This window comes from Peromyscus eremicus, chromosome 2 (assembly GCF_949786415.1).
Source record: "Peromyscus eremicus chromosome 2, PerEre_H2_v1, whole genome shotgun sequence".
Lineage (NCBI taxonomy): Eukaryota > Metazoa > Chordata > Mammalia > Rodentia > Cricetidae > Peromyscus > Peromyscus eremicus.
In genome coordinates this window covers 15,182,484-15,197,422 of record NC_081417.1, presented here as the reverse complement: position 1 = coordinate 15,197,422, position 14,939 = coordinate 15,182,484, and the positions used below count along the sequence as shown (strand labels likewise).

Sequence of the window (14,939 nt, the reverse complement as noted above, 5' to 3'; positions counted from 1 at the left end):
AAAGTCAACACAAGAAGACAGAAACAGATGGGACTCCAACTTGATACACCAGCCTGCCACAGCAGTGGCTCTACCCCGGTCTCAAGTAGACATCACAGCTGTCTACACACCTAGGCAAATGAAGCCTTCCATCCTGGTCACCACACAAGCCTTGAGTCTCCTGCCTAGCTTTTCCATCCACTCCAGCCCTAGAGCTACAGGGGTAAGGCAGCGAGTGCCCGTGTCTACGGATGAAGAGGAGCTATGGTGCTGGAACAGATCACACAAGGCCGAAAGAGAAAGACGGCAGAGAATTTTAGACATCAAGCCAAAGATGTGAGACTTGATTCTTGACCTGCAAGGTCAGGCTGGGTTTCAGAAGTGTTCCCTCAGTACTTAGTGAATAGAGAGACAAGAAACAAAGGGAGTTTACTGCTGAGCAGCTGTACTCTCTGCCTAGCCTTCACATCTGACCACCACCCAAGCAGCCCTGCCGCAACAACCATGGACAGTTAGAATGGAAGGCACTAAATTAGCAACTCTCAACAAACACTGCTGAATCCATCCATGCAGGCTTTCATGGTGGATGAAAGCCAAGTCAAGAGACCATGGGGACACGTTCATTAGATAAGCAGAAAACCTGCCTTTGTCCAGACTCCCGCTCTGCGCCCGACTGCCTTAAAGGTCAAGCTAGGGATTTAGATTCTGTCTGGAAACGGACAGCATGCTGAGAGCAGGGGTCCAGGACAGGACATTTCACATTTTCACCACACAGAAACCATGTGCGTACTGGCTTTCCAGATGATGCCTGAGCTAGTTAAAACATCCATGACTCAAGAACTCCAAAGGACTGCCCATAGTGGGGAAGGGGCAAAAAATTATATAAAAGTAAAAACCAAAGCAAACTCCGAGTTTCGAGAAAGGGGGTCTCAGGAGAAACACTGATGTACCAGGAAGTACTAAGATAATAAACAAAACAAACACCATTCCTCGTTACTGACGCCAGCTCAGCCCTGAGAGCCTGATCATCCACGGCCCCGGGACTCCAGAGCATTGCATAGGAAGCTTTTCAAAATCCCTGCTTTCTGGGCTTTCCTCTGAAGAGGCTGTGGTGCAGCCCCTGGCTCAGGGGTGTGTTTAATCACACCCCAAAGTGATTGACCTTTAAAAGTGACTGGAGCCAATTGGCCCCTTGGCATATCCATAAACAAGAGCATACAAGCAAGACTGAGGCATTCTTAAGAAACCACCTTATGGAGTTTGTAACCAGTGTAAGCCGCTTTGGCAAAACCACTCATTGTGGGCGAGGGTAGGGAGACGGCTTTGTGGAAAGCAGTGCTTGCTGAACAAGAACCTGAGCTCCAATCTCCAGTGCCCATGTTAAAAGAAGGGGGTGGGGCTAGGCATGACCATGTATGTTGCTGGAGACAGGGCTATCTGTGGGGCTTGCTGGCTGCCAGCCTACCTCCAGGCTCAGTGAGAGACCTTGTCTCAAGGGAATAAGGAGGTAAGTAATACAGCAGGATGCTCAACATCCTCCTCTGGCATCCTGGATGCACCCTCACACATGGGTATACACCATACACTCACACCAAATCCACACTCCAACATACAAAATATGAACATGTACATTTGTCTCATGCTCTTCTACATCCGATGGGCTAAAAGTTGGTACATCCTAAGCAAAACTCCGTGTCTGAGGGTTTGTTTTGCTTAGCACTTTAAAGACCCTAATCTAAGGTCCCTGCTCCAGAGGAAGCCATGGAAGCCTCCGGCTACCCTGTCCACCAGTGCCATGTCTGTCCATTGGCAAAACACTCTTGCAAAGATATGCTTGGTGTTATGGGGAAGAGCGTGTTTAAGAACTTAGTTGGGTTTAAAATGCAGTATCTCTCTAGATCATTGCAAACAGGAGTTTGAGCCTCTGGTACAGTTTGTGCCCTTCAGAGTTCCAGGACTCCAGCTGTGTTCTGAGATTACCTTGCAGTGATCAGCCTGCCAAATTCTGTCACTCAAGTTCTGTTGTCACAGTGCCTGGGGAACAGAGAGCTGCGACTTCAGGACCCTAACACGCAGGTTCAGCGGGTGCTTGTGTGACTATTGGTAATTGTACATGAAACAAATTTCAATTATTCATTCAGTCAAGCAACTTAATACCTTCATGTATCATATGCCAAGCGATGTTCTAGATATGGGAAGTAAAGCAACATACAAAATAAGGATGAGAAGAGTTTGGTGAGTGGTCACTATAATCCCACCTCATATAAGGTTTATGCAGAAGGATAACTATAGCTCTCCCCTACAGAAGGATCCAACCACACATGGTCAAGTTAGCTGGGGGTGGTACATGGTAAGATATCACAAAGAACAAAGTGACATATGGCAGTTGCTTAGTAGAACAAGCATCCCCCTAGCTTCCCTGACAGCCTAGAGTGGCGGAGGAGAAAGAGAATCACGCCACCGTGCTTGGCAGGCCATCCCTTCCCTCATCCTTCCCAGGTTCACTCTCTGTGGAGCTAGTCAGGAGTGGAAGGGGAAGCTGTGATGGCTCCTCCTCCGAACGTCGGACCTCCACAGGCTCTGGGTGTTACATCTTGAACTCTGCTGAGCCCAGTGGGCACCTTCATCACACGGGGTGTGAGTGACAACCGTACAATCTTTTCTTGTTGCTGTGACCAAATACTGGACAAGAGGCAACGTAAGGGAGGAAGGACCCACTTTGGCTCACCACTTAAGGAGAGGCACATCACCACAGCAAGGAAGGTGTGGCTGGCCATGTCCTGTCTGCAGCCAGAAAGCAAAGAACTGGATAGCCAGGAAGGCCGGGCTAGAAAGCTTCTTAGCTCTGGCCCTAGTGAACCACTGCCTCCAGCTTCACCTCCTGGAGGTTCCACAACCTCACAAAACAGCACCACCCACTTGAGAGTAAGTGTGCAAACACACAAGACTGTGGGCACCATTTCACATTTAAGCATCAGGTGCTAGCCTGTGGCTCGGCTCAGAGCCGCCGTCATCTTTACCTTTGCTCTTTTTCATTTTCTGTGCAACTGCTCTGCTTGGCCTTCACTTTCGGCGTTTGCTTTCAGCTTTCCACTACTCTAGTTCCAAACTGTCCTCGGCTTTTCTTTTGCAGCCCCAACCAGCAGGCAGTATTTCAGCAGATTCTCTGTTGCCCCTCTCTCCGCTTAACCAGGAGGCTTTGAAAGCCCCCTGTGCAAAGTGCTTCAGCTCAACACCTATTGGATGATGTGTGTGTTGACTCCAAATGAGACATCTGGTAAACCCTTATGAGTTGTAACACAAACTCAGCAGCTACAGAAGAAAGAATCAAGACTCAGGTACATGGTGAGGGACAGGAGTAGGCTAAGGGAAAGTTGGGGGGACCCTGGAGAAAGAAGTGGGAACTGTGAATTACTACTTTATCTCCAAACTCTCCAGTCTTTCTAGAAATGGGGAAAGTAGGGCAATGCCATGAAGGATGGAGTTGCAGTTCTTCCAAGCTCCTTTTGGTGAAAACACTGAGCCCTCATTTGGACTCACAAGCTAGCTAAAAGCAGGATAAAAGTCTGCCATCCCTTTCCCATTTCACATCTGTGTCTTCTGTCTTAAAACTTCAGGTCACCTTCCTGCTTAGCTCTGTGTGGGGACATGCTAATCACTTAAGGAGCCTGCATCTACAGCCTCGTTGTGGGCATGCTAATCACTTAAGGAACATGCATCTACAGCCTCATCCCTGGAGCTAGAATGATGACTTAGCAGTTAAACTTCCATGGAAGACCTTAGTTTGATTTCCAGTAACCACATTGGATGACTTCTTCTGGCCTTCATGGACATTTGCAGTCACACACACACACACACACACACACACACACACACACACACACACCACTTAAAAATAAGAAATGAATCTAAAATCCCATCCTCACTCAAGGTACAAATAGAAGAGGAACTGAGGCATCTTCCTGCCAGGTTTTTACAGCATCCAGTTCCAAATTGTCCCAAAAGACATCTGAAAATGCCGGTCATTGTCCTAACCCTACAGCCACAGCCACCTTAGAATCTAGGAACAGTAGACATTGCAGACAGATCAGCCCCAAGCTGGAGATATCATCACATGGGTACCAGCCAGTCCCCTCCAGTGATCGGGACCACCTCTCACCCCTGGCTCCTCCTCTGTGCAAACCTAAAGCTCATATCAGTTCTCCAAAGACAGACTGAATTTCTAACCTCATTTGTCTTCCCAATATAGCCACTGGTTCAAATTCTTTCCTGCCTCTCACCACTGATACTATTTGTTTTTACAGAGAGGTGACCAGACCTCACGTGCTAGACTCCCCAGAATGGCACCCCCAGCCTAGGACTCCACTTACAAAGCAAGGGTAGATCAGGGGTTAAAAAACAGACTTGTCCATCAAACCCTGAAAGGAACTCACAATTTTCCATCCTATTCAACAGAAGTCTGTGCCAGGTACACTGGTATAAGAGTTTTCCACCTAAAGGGGGAGTGAAACCCACATGCTAGCCCTCCCCCACTGCCACATGGCTGCTAGATTTAGAAATATACAGAGTCCCTTAATTTCAGATAAAGAAATTTTAATATTAAAGTTTTATAAAAAATTTAATATAAAGTGAGACATGCTTATAGTTAAAATTTTTTCATACTGTATTTATGAATCCCAACTGGCAATATTAAATACTTGGTCAGTTAATGACAGATTACAACTCATACCTTGACTTTCTTTCAGGGGGCAGGAATGACAGAATGTGCCAGGAATCCACTGCCATCCCTGAGAGGTCACTGTGATTTTGTCACTTCTGCCTATTAGTCTTGACACAATCACATGCAGATTAATTTATTTATAATCATTAAGTGTTGCTCAGCTATATCAACAGCAGCCTTATTCATAATAGCCAGAATCTGGAAACAACCTAGATGTCGCTCAACTAAAGAATGGATAAGGAAAATGTGGTACATTTATACAATGAAGTACTACTCAGCTGTTAAAAAAAATGACATCATGAAATTGGCAGGCAAATAGATGGAGCTAGAAAAATTATCCTGAGTGAGGTAACCCAGACCCAGAAAGACAATCATGGTATGTACTCACTCATAAGTAGATACTAGATGTAAAGCAAAGGATACCAGACTACAATCCACAGACCCAGAAAGGCTAAGTAACAAGGAAGGCCCAAGGTGGGGAGCATGAATCTCCCTGGGAAGAGGAAATAGAGGAGATCTTGTAGGTGGACTGGGGGTAGGAGGTAATGGGAACATGAGGAGTCAGGATGACCCCAGCTAAGACTCCTAGCAATAGTGGATGCATAGCCTGAACTGGCCATCTCCTGTGACCGGGCAGGACTTCCAGGGGAGGGATTCAGACACCAGCCCAGCCACATAACCTTTGACCTACAATCTGTCCTGCCTATGGGATGTGTGAGGAGGGGGGAGGATTAAATGGTGGTGCAGAGATTGAGGAGTGGCCAACCAATGACTGGTCACCACGAGAGTGAGCCCACCCCTGACACTGACACTGCCTGGAGGGCCAGGACTCAGAGGCTGGATGGTCCAGAGACCTAGGACAGAATCAAACATGATTGGAGAAAAAATGTCAACGTAGTGATGCTTAACGATATTCTGCTATACTCATAGACTGATGACTACCCCAATTGTCATCAGAGCGGCTCACTCAGCAACTGATGGAAACAGATGCAGAGACCCACAGCCAAGCACTGAGCCAAGCTCAAGGAATTCTGCTGAGAGGGGGTTGCGGAGGTCAAGGTCACAAGGGAACCCACAGGAAGAACTAACCTGGGCTCACAGGAGCTCACAGAGTCTGGAAGCCTGCATGGGAGCCTAGGTCCCTTGAGTAGCTTGGTCTACTTGTGGGACTCCTAGCAGCGGTAGCAGGGGCTGTTCCTAACACTCTGGTCCCTTTGCCCAGCATTAATACAAGGGGAGGAGCTTAGTCTTACTGTAACTTGATAAGCCATGCTTTGTTGATACTCATGGGAGACCTACCCTTTTCTGAACAGAAACAGAGGAGTGAATGGAGGGGGCAGAGGGGAGGTGGGGGAGGAATGGGAGGAGAGGGAGGGGAATGGAGGGGGCAGAGGGGAGGTGGGGGAGGAATGGGAGGAGAGGGAGGGGAATGGAGGGGGCAGAGGAGAGGTGGGGAGGAGTGGGAGGAGAGGGAGGGGAATGGAGGGGGCAGAGGAGAGGTGGGGGAGGAGTGGGAGGAGAGGGAGGGGAATGGAGGGGGCAGAGGGGAGGTGGGGGAGGAGTGGGAGGAGGAGAGGGAGGGGAATGGAAGGGGCAGAGGGGAGGTGGGGGAGGAGTGGGAGGAGGAGAGGGGGGGAATGGAGGAGGCAGAGGGGAGGAGGGGGAGGAGGAGAGGGAGGGGAAACTGCAGTTGGGATATAAAAATAAATGAATAAATGTAATTAATAAAAACCATTAAGTGAGCTGTCTACCTTTTTAATCTTGACGTATCCTGCATTGGTCTGGGGATCTGTGGTGACTTCCAGTCTTCCCTCAGCGTCTCCCTGTACGATCTTGTACAGGATTTTGGAGCTCCCCGTAAAGGGCTCATCAGCATCCGTGGCTTGGATGACTAAGATAGTGGATCCAATGGCTGTGTCTTCAGGGAGAGTCATGTTTCCATACTGAGGAAGAAACGGGGAGGGAAAGGAAACACAATGTCCACTGTCAAGGAGCTTAAATGCCAAAGCACAAGTGTCCCTGGGTTCAGGGTCAAGGTCACAGCTGCCACTAACAAGCACAGCTTTCCTCATGATGAACACGATACAGTTGCTTTTAACATCGTTTGTACTCGTGAACTGAAGTCTATACCAAGAAACATAACATCTTAGACATTCTAGAAGGATTCTAAAATAGATTTCCCCTCCAACACCCAACATGCTTAATAACTATAATTATTTGAATAATAATGATATAAATAGCCATAATATGTGAAATGCCTATGATGTGACAGATACTTCTAATTCTTGAATCAACTAAGCAATAGAGATTAAGAGCTCAAAACACTGAAGTCAGAGTTGGCCACTAATCCTAAACTTGCTATTTGTTGGTTGAGTGATGTAGTTATCACATTTCTTTAAACATGGGCTTGATCACTTGTCTAATGGGAAAATGCAACCTACCGTTTTAAGAGATCTGATACATGTAAAGCCCCTGAATGCCTGGTACACAATGCTTGTGAAAGATGAGCAGCAAAATACCCTAGAGGCAGCCAACCTACCAGTGACGTTAGGCAGAGGAGCCAAGGGTCACCCCCACCCAGGCCAACATGGTGTGATAAAACCCAAACCTCCAGAGCCCATGCTCCTCACTCTCCCATAAAGCATTCTGGTTCCCCTGAGGCCCACTCTTCCCACATCATGATCTCAAAATGGTAACAGCCAGGGTCCAAGAGACGATGCTGCCAACAGAATAAGAAAGCCCACTTCCTCTCCAGCCAGGTTTGCCTCTCCAAGCTTTCAAAGTCTCCACTGCAGAATTTTTCTGCTCAATCTGTTTGACCACAGTCTGGTGAAATGCAGGGAAGACATAACACTGGGAAGGGATAAAATGCCCTAGAGGATGGAGGCTGAGAAGAAATGAGTTCTTTATTTCATGCTTGCTTAACCTCAGTGCCTGTTAGACAAGTTACGTCTCATCATACTTCTTACGGTTCTGAGCCCTACCATAAATCAATTTCCTTCTTTGTCACAGCCTTGTCCCTGTTTTGATTTATGAACATCATCAGAGGGCTCTGGACTACCTCAAAACTGACTTCTAACATAACAAGCTAGTCAAATGGTCTTCACTCTCCCTTGAGCTAAATGAATCAAGACATCCCTTTTAAGGGAGCAATGATAATGCCACGCCATGACTACAGCATTTGCCTTGATGTCCTTTCTACACTGATACTTCTTACTCTACACCTAATTTGAATAATGATCACAAATATATGGAACACATTCTTTTTAGGCTTAAGCCAGAGATTTTTTTCCCTTGCCCTTTCCTCTTACCTGGTTAAATACAAAATGAGTTAAAGTTGTTAGTATTTCCGATGCTAATATTTTATGCCAAATGCTTGGAGAAGATCAAGTAGCTCTCTACCTACTGTCTATTGCATGCAAACTCTATGACAATCCACAAGCAACCGTTCACCTTTCAATCTGAAGAGGACTGTGGCTGTAGCTTTTAAGCAGCCTTTGGGATAAATGAGTTGCTAGCAGGAGTTTATGAACAGACATTCCCAGGTACTATCAGTACATCCTAGCATCCCTGAGGACTTATGCTGAAGATGGTACCTGGTTTTTGTTGGTGCATTGACTAGGCTTACCTGGTACTTTGTGTTTTTATTCAAATTAAGGGTTCAGTAATATGATCAAACTAAAGATAAAGCAAATGGTGACATCTACTCACATCTGATACTTCAAAGATGGGAATCTGGTCATTGATATCAATAACGTTGACTTGCACAAAACAGAGGGTCTTGAAATCTGAAAACCAAAGTCATACCACAGAATTCTCATTGGAAATCATGCATTAGCATCAGGATTTGGTAAATATATATATATATATATATATATATATATATATATATATATGCAAATGACATGACAGCTGCTGCCACAATTTCACAGTTCATGTGAATAGAGGCTGCTCTGCTCCTCACCTCACCACAAACAGGTCATCAAGGGGAGGTGGAAGCCAGACTGGGCCCTGAGATGCTTCCCTGAGCTTCCCACTGCCCCATGCAAGGGAGGGCTTTTCCGCCATGCAAGATGGCTGTTTTTCTGTGAAGCAGCCTCCCTTCTGGGACAGGTGGATGCTATGCAGTAGTCTCTGAAGTCCAAAGCAAAACTGTTCCTTGCAGCAATGCTGCTGAGCATCCCACAAACTGTCTATTCTTCTCAGAGTACATCTGCCCAGATAGCCCCATCTGACATGGCAGAGAGGTTCAAGGCCACCAGCTTTCCTCTCCTCCAAGTAAGGGAGAAAGTGGCATGATTCACCTCCAAGGGAGACTGAGAGGTAGCTCACAGAACCCTGGGGAAAGGGCACAGGCTTTGAGGGTGGTTTGACAAGTCAAAGACTGGTTAGAATCAGCAGTTGGATCCTAGGTCCAAGATGAGCATGGCCGGCAGGTGTGTTGTGGGAGGCTGTCTAGGAGGAAGCCAGAATGACAGAGAGGAGTAATTTACTGGGGGAGAAGGGTGCTGCCATCTTTTGAACTATAATACAATGCACTGGGCTCTGGGACCCCATTACTTGAATTCTGGCCCTTCCATACACCAGAGACTGAGAACATGGGAGTGTCACTGTATGCCTCTGTGCCCATCAGCTTATCTACACAATGTGGAGAACAACAAAACCAAGGTCCTCATCCCAACACAAATGTTAGTGTTCTGTGTGTCCCAAGCCTGTGTGACAGGGCTTGTGTGTGTTACTCATCTCTTGACATAGTTACTTCATAATATGTGTACCATTATCATCCTCATCCACTTTTTAAATGCAGAAGACAGGAAGTAGAGACATTAGGAAACCTGCTTAAGGTCACATGGCTGATAGTAGGGCCAGAATTCTGTGTTAGCTTTTTACTCTATGCTGTGCTCAGATTCAGGCTGGATCAACCTCATTGGTGATGTCCTTGTCCTTCCACTAACAGCTAGGTTCTGCCAGTGGGGGCTGGCAGGAGACGGGAGGAAGGACAGAAGAAAGTGGTGGAATGTCCCTCATCCCTGTCTATGAGCACAGGTCTTTCTGTCTCCTGAAGTCCCTTCAAGATTCAGGGTAAACGTCCCCACTCACCCCCTGTTCACCATCCCCCACACACACATCACCCCCTCCCACACACACATCATACCTCCTGTTAGTTTCCCTTAACTCTGTGTCCTTTAACCTATTTCGGCCACCCCCTTTGAGAAAGCCTTTCACTTCTGGCTGTTGTCCTCACTGTTCTGCCCACGTAGTCACCCCAGAGCTTGTGCTCAATGCATTGGCCGAGAAGTTAAATAATCTGGTTATAACCAAACAGATATTGATTAAAGTTGGAGCTGATCCCCAGAACATTTACAGATAGAAACGGCAACGTGGGTTCAAGGCTCTGAACTTACTGGCTCTAGTCTCTGCAGAAGCCTTGTTTGGGACGGTGATGGGTTTTCTGCTTATCAGGCTCTTCCTTCTTATTCATGTGTGTGCACGAACATGTGCTTGTGTGTGTGTGTGTGTGTGTGTGTGTGTGTGTGTGACCTCAGGTGTCATTCCTCAAGTGTTATCCACCTTTTTCTTCTTGGGTCTCTCACTGGCCTGGAACGTGGCAAATAGGCTAGGCTGGCTGGGCAAGAGCCCTGAGGAAACATTTGCTGTCTCGAACTCCCCAGTACCGAGATTACAGATGCATGTGACAACCCTTGATCATTTGATGGATGCCTGTAGAGACCAGAGGAGGATGCTGGATCCTCTGGAACTAGTCACAGGCAGTTGTGAGCCACCCGCCGTGGGTTCTAGGAACCAAACAGGGTCCCTCTGGAAGAGCAGCGAGAGCTTTTGACCACTGAGCCGGATCTCCAGCTCCCCTACACTCTTACATTTTTTTTTTTTTTTTTTTCGAGACAGGGTTTCTCTGTGTAGCTTTGCGCCTTTCCTGGAACTCACTTGGTAGTCCAGGCTGGCCTCGAACTCACAGAGATCCGCCTGGCTCTGCCTCCCGAGTGCTGGGATTAAAGGCGTGCGCCACCACCGCCCGGCCACTCTTACATTTTCAACTACTACAGACTCTGATGTCTTTACACACAGAATCCCCACACTTCCGTAAGTTATTCTTCAAAACCTAGTTCACCCAAACTTTGGGGTTAGGTAAACTAACCTCTGAGGGCCTTACCTGCTCTCCCCGTGTCTGTGTATGTCTCCCTTGTATGTGTCCCTACAGCTTGTTGATGTGTGTGTCCACCTTTCTTGACAAAAGGAGCACTCCCTTAGGGACAGACACTGGGTCTTGTTCATCTGGGCATCCCTGATGCTTTGTGTGGTGAGCAGACCCGGAAAGCATGGGTGGCTGATAGTGTGAATCTGCCACTTCACCATGGGTAGGGGGTTATTACAATCACCTAACTGTACCTTCTCTCATAGTGCTAAACAGCTTCAGACCCTCATTATGCATCAAGTTACTAGCTTCCCTGGGAACTTGACAGACAGGCATTGTGTATTGGAGCTTGCTAAACTCAAGTTCTCCCAGGATATCAACACCCACAGAAAAGCAAAAAATGAGAAATACATATGGACCAATATTATTTTCTTTTCCACACCTATGTAAGCTGTGGTCCTCAGAAAACAACTACAGAAATATCTCATGGAACAGTTACCTTCTAAAAATACAATGCCCCAGAATAGTGGCACATTTGTCTGTGGATGTGGAGATGTGTCTGAGATTGGGAAATTTCCATGTGATCCTTAAAGACTCCTCTGCCCAACAGAGGTTAAGAACTACCTGCTTTGACAGTATACAAGGATTGGGGGAAAACGTCTCCTGGTATTGCCTAGCTGCACTCAGAAGCTGACGAGAAAAGGCAGAACTCTCCAAGACACATTCTCCACCACTGTCATCGCAGATACTGAAAGCAAGGACAGGGAAAGAGAATCTGCTTTCCTATTTTGTGGTTACGGTAGCCATGAGACTGTGCCTGGCAGACTCTTGCAACTAGACCAATAGCCTGGTGCTGCACTGTTATACGGTGACCAACACTGCATTTGCACCAAAGCCGCATCTGCCATAAGCTGCCCCCAGCCGATTACTGAGCCAGTAGTGATGCTAAGACAGGCCCATCCTCAGAGATGACGCACTGCCGAATTCCAGACAGCCATTTGGAATGCTCCTCAGGGTGCTCCTGGTCCAGAACCACCAGTGCTCCTTTTGTTGTGATCAAGTTAATGTTGCTGACTGGTGGTCTCCAAGATCACCTTCCCTTCCGTTCTTCTCAAAGGCGTCCCCTTTGAGATAGATGGTCCTGAATCCCCCTTGACTCCTGGTTCTCAGAGGATCAAAGCAACAAAATGTTGTCAAAACAGCCACATCTGGGTTTCTCAGATTCACATGGGAATCAGAGGATTCTACTGGCATGAGAACGGCCTCTCAAAACTTAAGTAGAAGGAAAATCGCTGTGTCTACCAACCAGAGCGGGGGCGGGACTCACCTTTGTCAGACACCTCTACTGTTAAGTTGTATTGAGGATTGTCCTGCTTCTTCAGGGACTGTTTCCCTAACTGGACCTTTCCCTCGTATTCTTGAATGAGAAAGAGTCCATCTGAGGGAACTTTGGGAGTTTGGTCTGCAAGTCTGTACTTCAAAATACTGTTGACCGTGTTTGCCTCATCCATGTCATGGGCAGTAAAGAACCCGATGCTGCTCCCTGTGGAGAGGAAGACAACCACTCACGTCAGCTCCATGCGATTCATACGCCGCGTCCGAGAAAACACGGGAACTATCAGGGGTGATGAACAGACGTTTAGAATTATTTTGGCTCCTTGAATTTTTCCATGGTCTGCTTGGTTGAACACTGAGGTAGATTAGTTAGCCAATACTGGCCTGAAGTATTGTGGTTTGAGAGATTAACAGAAACCTGCTTTCTCAGAGTCCTGGAGATTGGAAACATGAAATCAAGTGTTGGCAAGGGTGCTTTCCTCCAAGCTCCTCTCCCTGGCTACTTCTTCCTCCCTGTGCATTTTCCCTCTGTACCTTAGCATCCAAATTTATGACAGGAACTCCAGTCAGATTAGATTAAGGCCCACCATTGAGTCCTCACCCTACGTGCCTGTGTGTCTGTTGGTGTACGTGTACTTACATGTGGATGTGGAAGTCAGCGGGCAACCTTAGCATCATTCCTCAGCAGCTACCCACCTTATTTTTTTATTTGTTGTTCTTTTGTTTGCTCTGAGAGAGGAGGGATCTCTCTCTCTCTTTCTCTCTCTCTCTCTCTCTCTCTCTCTCTCTCTCTCTCTCTCTCTCTCTCTCTCTCACACACACACACACACACACACACACACACACAAACACACACACGCCACATGCTATGGCCCTGTGTATTCCATGTCTGTGAGTGTTTTGGCCCAGGAGTTCCAGAGGTCAGTGGGTGGGATTCTGTGTCCCACCAGGTTTGGGCAAGTTCTGATAGGTTTGGGGGTCATCCAGATCCATAAATGGGAATGGGAACTGTGGGTTTCCTTACACGCAGCACGAATCCCACCGAGATTTATTTGAAGTGAATATTTGAAGATTTGTTTGGATTGGATTACACCCTTCACTTACATCAGTTCACTCCACTGGCTTACATAGACTCTTACAGGGTTGGGTTTCAGAGAACGGAAAGGGAGAATGCTGTATCTGCAGTGGTACCGGGCACCCACAGTGCACATGGGCCGGACTCAGGGACCGCTGTGAATTTGTACTCATGTAGCAGCAGCTGCTTCTTTCTTTCCAGATGCATCACAACTGGGGGAAACTTTGTGGCAACACGTGTTCTCCCAAGAAGAGCATTTTGAATACTTCCTCTAGGCAAGTACACGTGATGCTAAGAATGTGAGGCTATTCTCTCCACAGGAAACTTCCAGCTGCCAGAGGCATAGTGAGGACTGTTGGCATCACAGACATCCCTTGGTGAGAGCAGGGGGGCTCTGGATGAACTGGAAGTGAAAGGAGTACCCTGCCTCTGAGGGACTCAAGACAAGGGGCAACCCACGCTGCTGATTCGGGGACATACACAGCAACACTTGAGAGCATCTAGGACTATTTTAAGGTTAGAGACTTCTGGAGAGCCTACAATTTCTGGTCTTGGTCCCAGGTAGGATTCAGGTACTGCTAAGACTTGGGAATACAAGCCCTATAAGATACTGACTGTACCTAGACACCAAAGCGGACACTGTGACCTTAAGAGAAATAAATCGGTGGTTTGTGTGTTAATGTTTCTACTTGTGCGTGTCTTCATAGCTGAACTGAGCAGCAAGACCTCGGGAAGGAGGTGCATTGTCTAAGCCTCCCACGAGCTGCACACAGAAAATACATCTAGGGATTTAGTATTCCTCTTCCTTTAAAGACTTCATGAAGCACTTTTACAAAATAAATTCTCACTTCTCAAGAAACAGGTAGCATATTGAGCCCCTGAACAATTTATATTACTAACAGTGACATCACCAGTCTGAGAAAACTACACTATCCTCTTCCCATGAGTTAGGCAGCCTCAAATGGGCCCTGACACTCCTCATCTCCATGACTTCCGCCTTCCCATTGTGAGTGGAGCCCAATACTTGATCCTGATGAGATGCATGTGGCCCAAGTGTTGGGATGTCACCTCCAAGATCTGGTTAGAGAAATGCTGTGTCTTCCACATCGCTTCTCTCTGTCTCCTTCCCTCTTCCTGTCCCTCTGAATCAGAGGCCCAAACTGAACTTCAATCAGGTTCATGACTCAGGACTGACGTAATGAGTGTCTGTCATTGTAAACTGCTAAATTTGGGGACAATTTGTTATGTGGCAATAGACAACAAATATAACATATGTGCAACCCCATATAAAGAGACATGCAGCAGCATCTACAAAGGTCTGTACAGGTTTTCCCACCTTTCTTCAGCACCATAGGCTATCCCTGATTTCATTAAAGCGTTTGCTGGCTGTTATGTGTTACACCATTATACAATTGTCACTTTATTCTTTATACCTACTGAAATCTTTCAAGCTATGATTTAACCCTTCCCATTGAAGCAAGAACTGCAATAAATGAAACAAAGAAGGCCTCCATAGAACACATGAATAGCCACCTCTGTGTGACATCCATCCCCAAGAAGAAAAGAAGGACCACGAGGAAGGAAAACCCACTAAGCCACGAGGAAAGCAGCTGCTGTGTCAAAGCTGTGTGCAGCCAGAATAGAAGCATCCAAGGACACGGGCGGGAACGTCCATC

At 47.0% G+C, this 14,939-nt stretch overlaps 1 protein-coding gene across 1 annotated transcript in view; it reads right to left on the bottom strand.

The window, feature by feature from the left end:
- Cdh17 (cadherin 17) overlaps positions 1-14,939 on the bottom strand; it is a 55,779-nt gene that overhangs the window by 22,788 nt on the left and 18,052 nt on the right. The window contains 3 exon segments of the mRNA XM_059255651.1: positions 6,451-6,642; positions 8,411-8,487; positions 12,181-12,396. Coding sequence (XP_059111634.1) covers positions 6,451-6,642; positions 8,411-8,487; positions 12,181-12,396 — 485 coding nt within the window.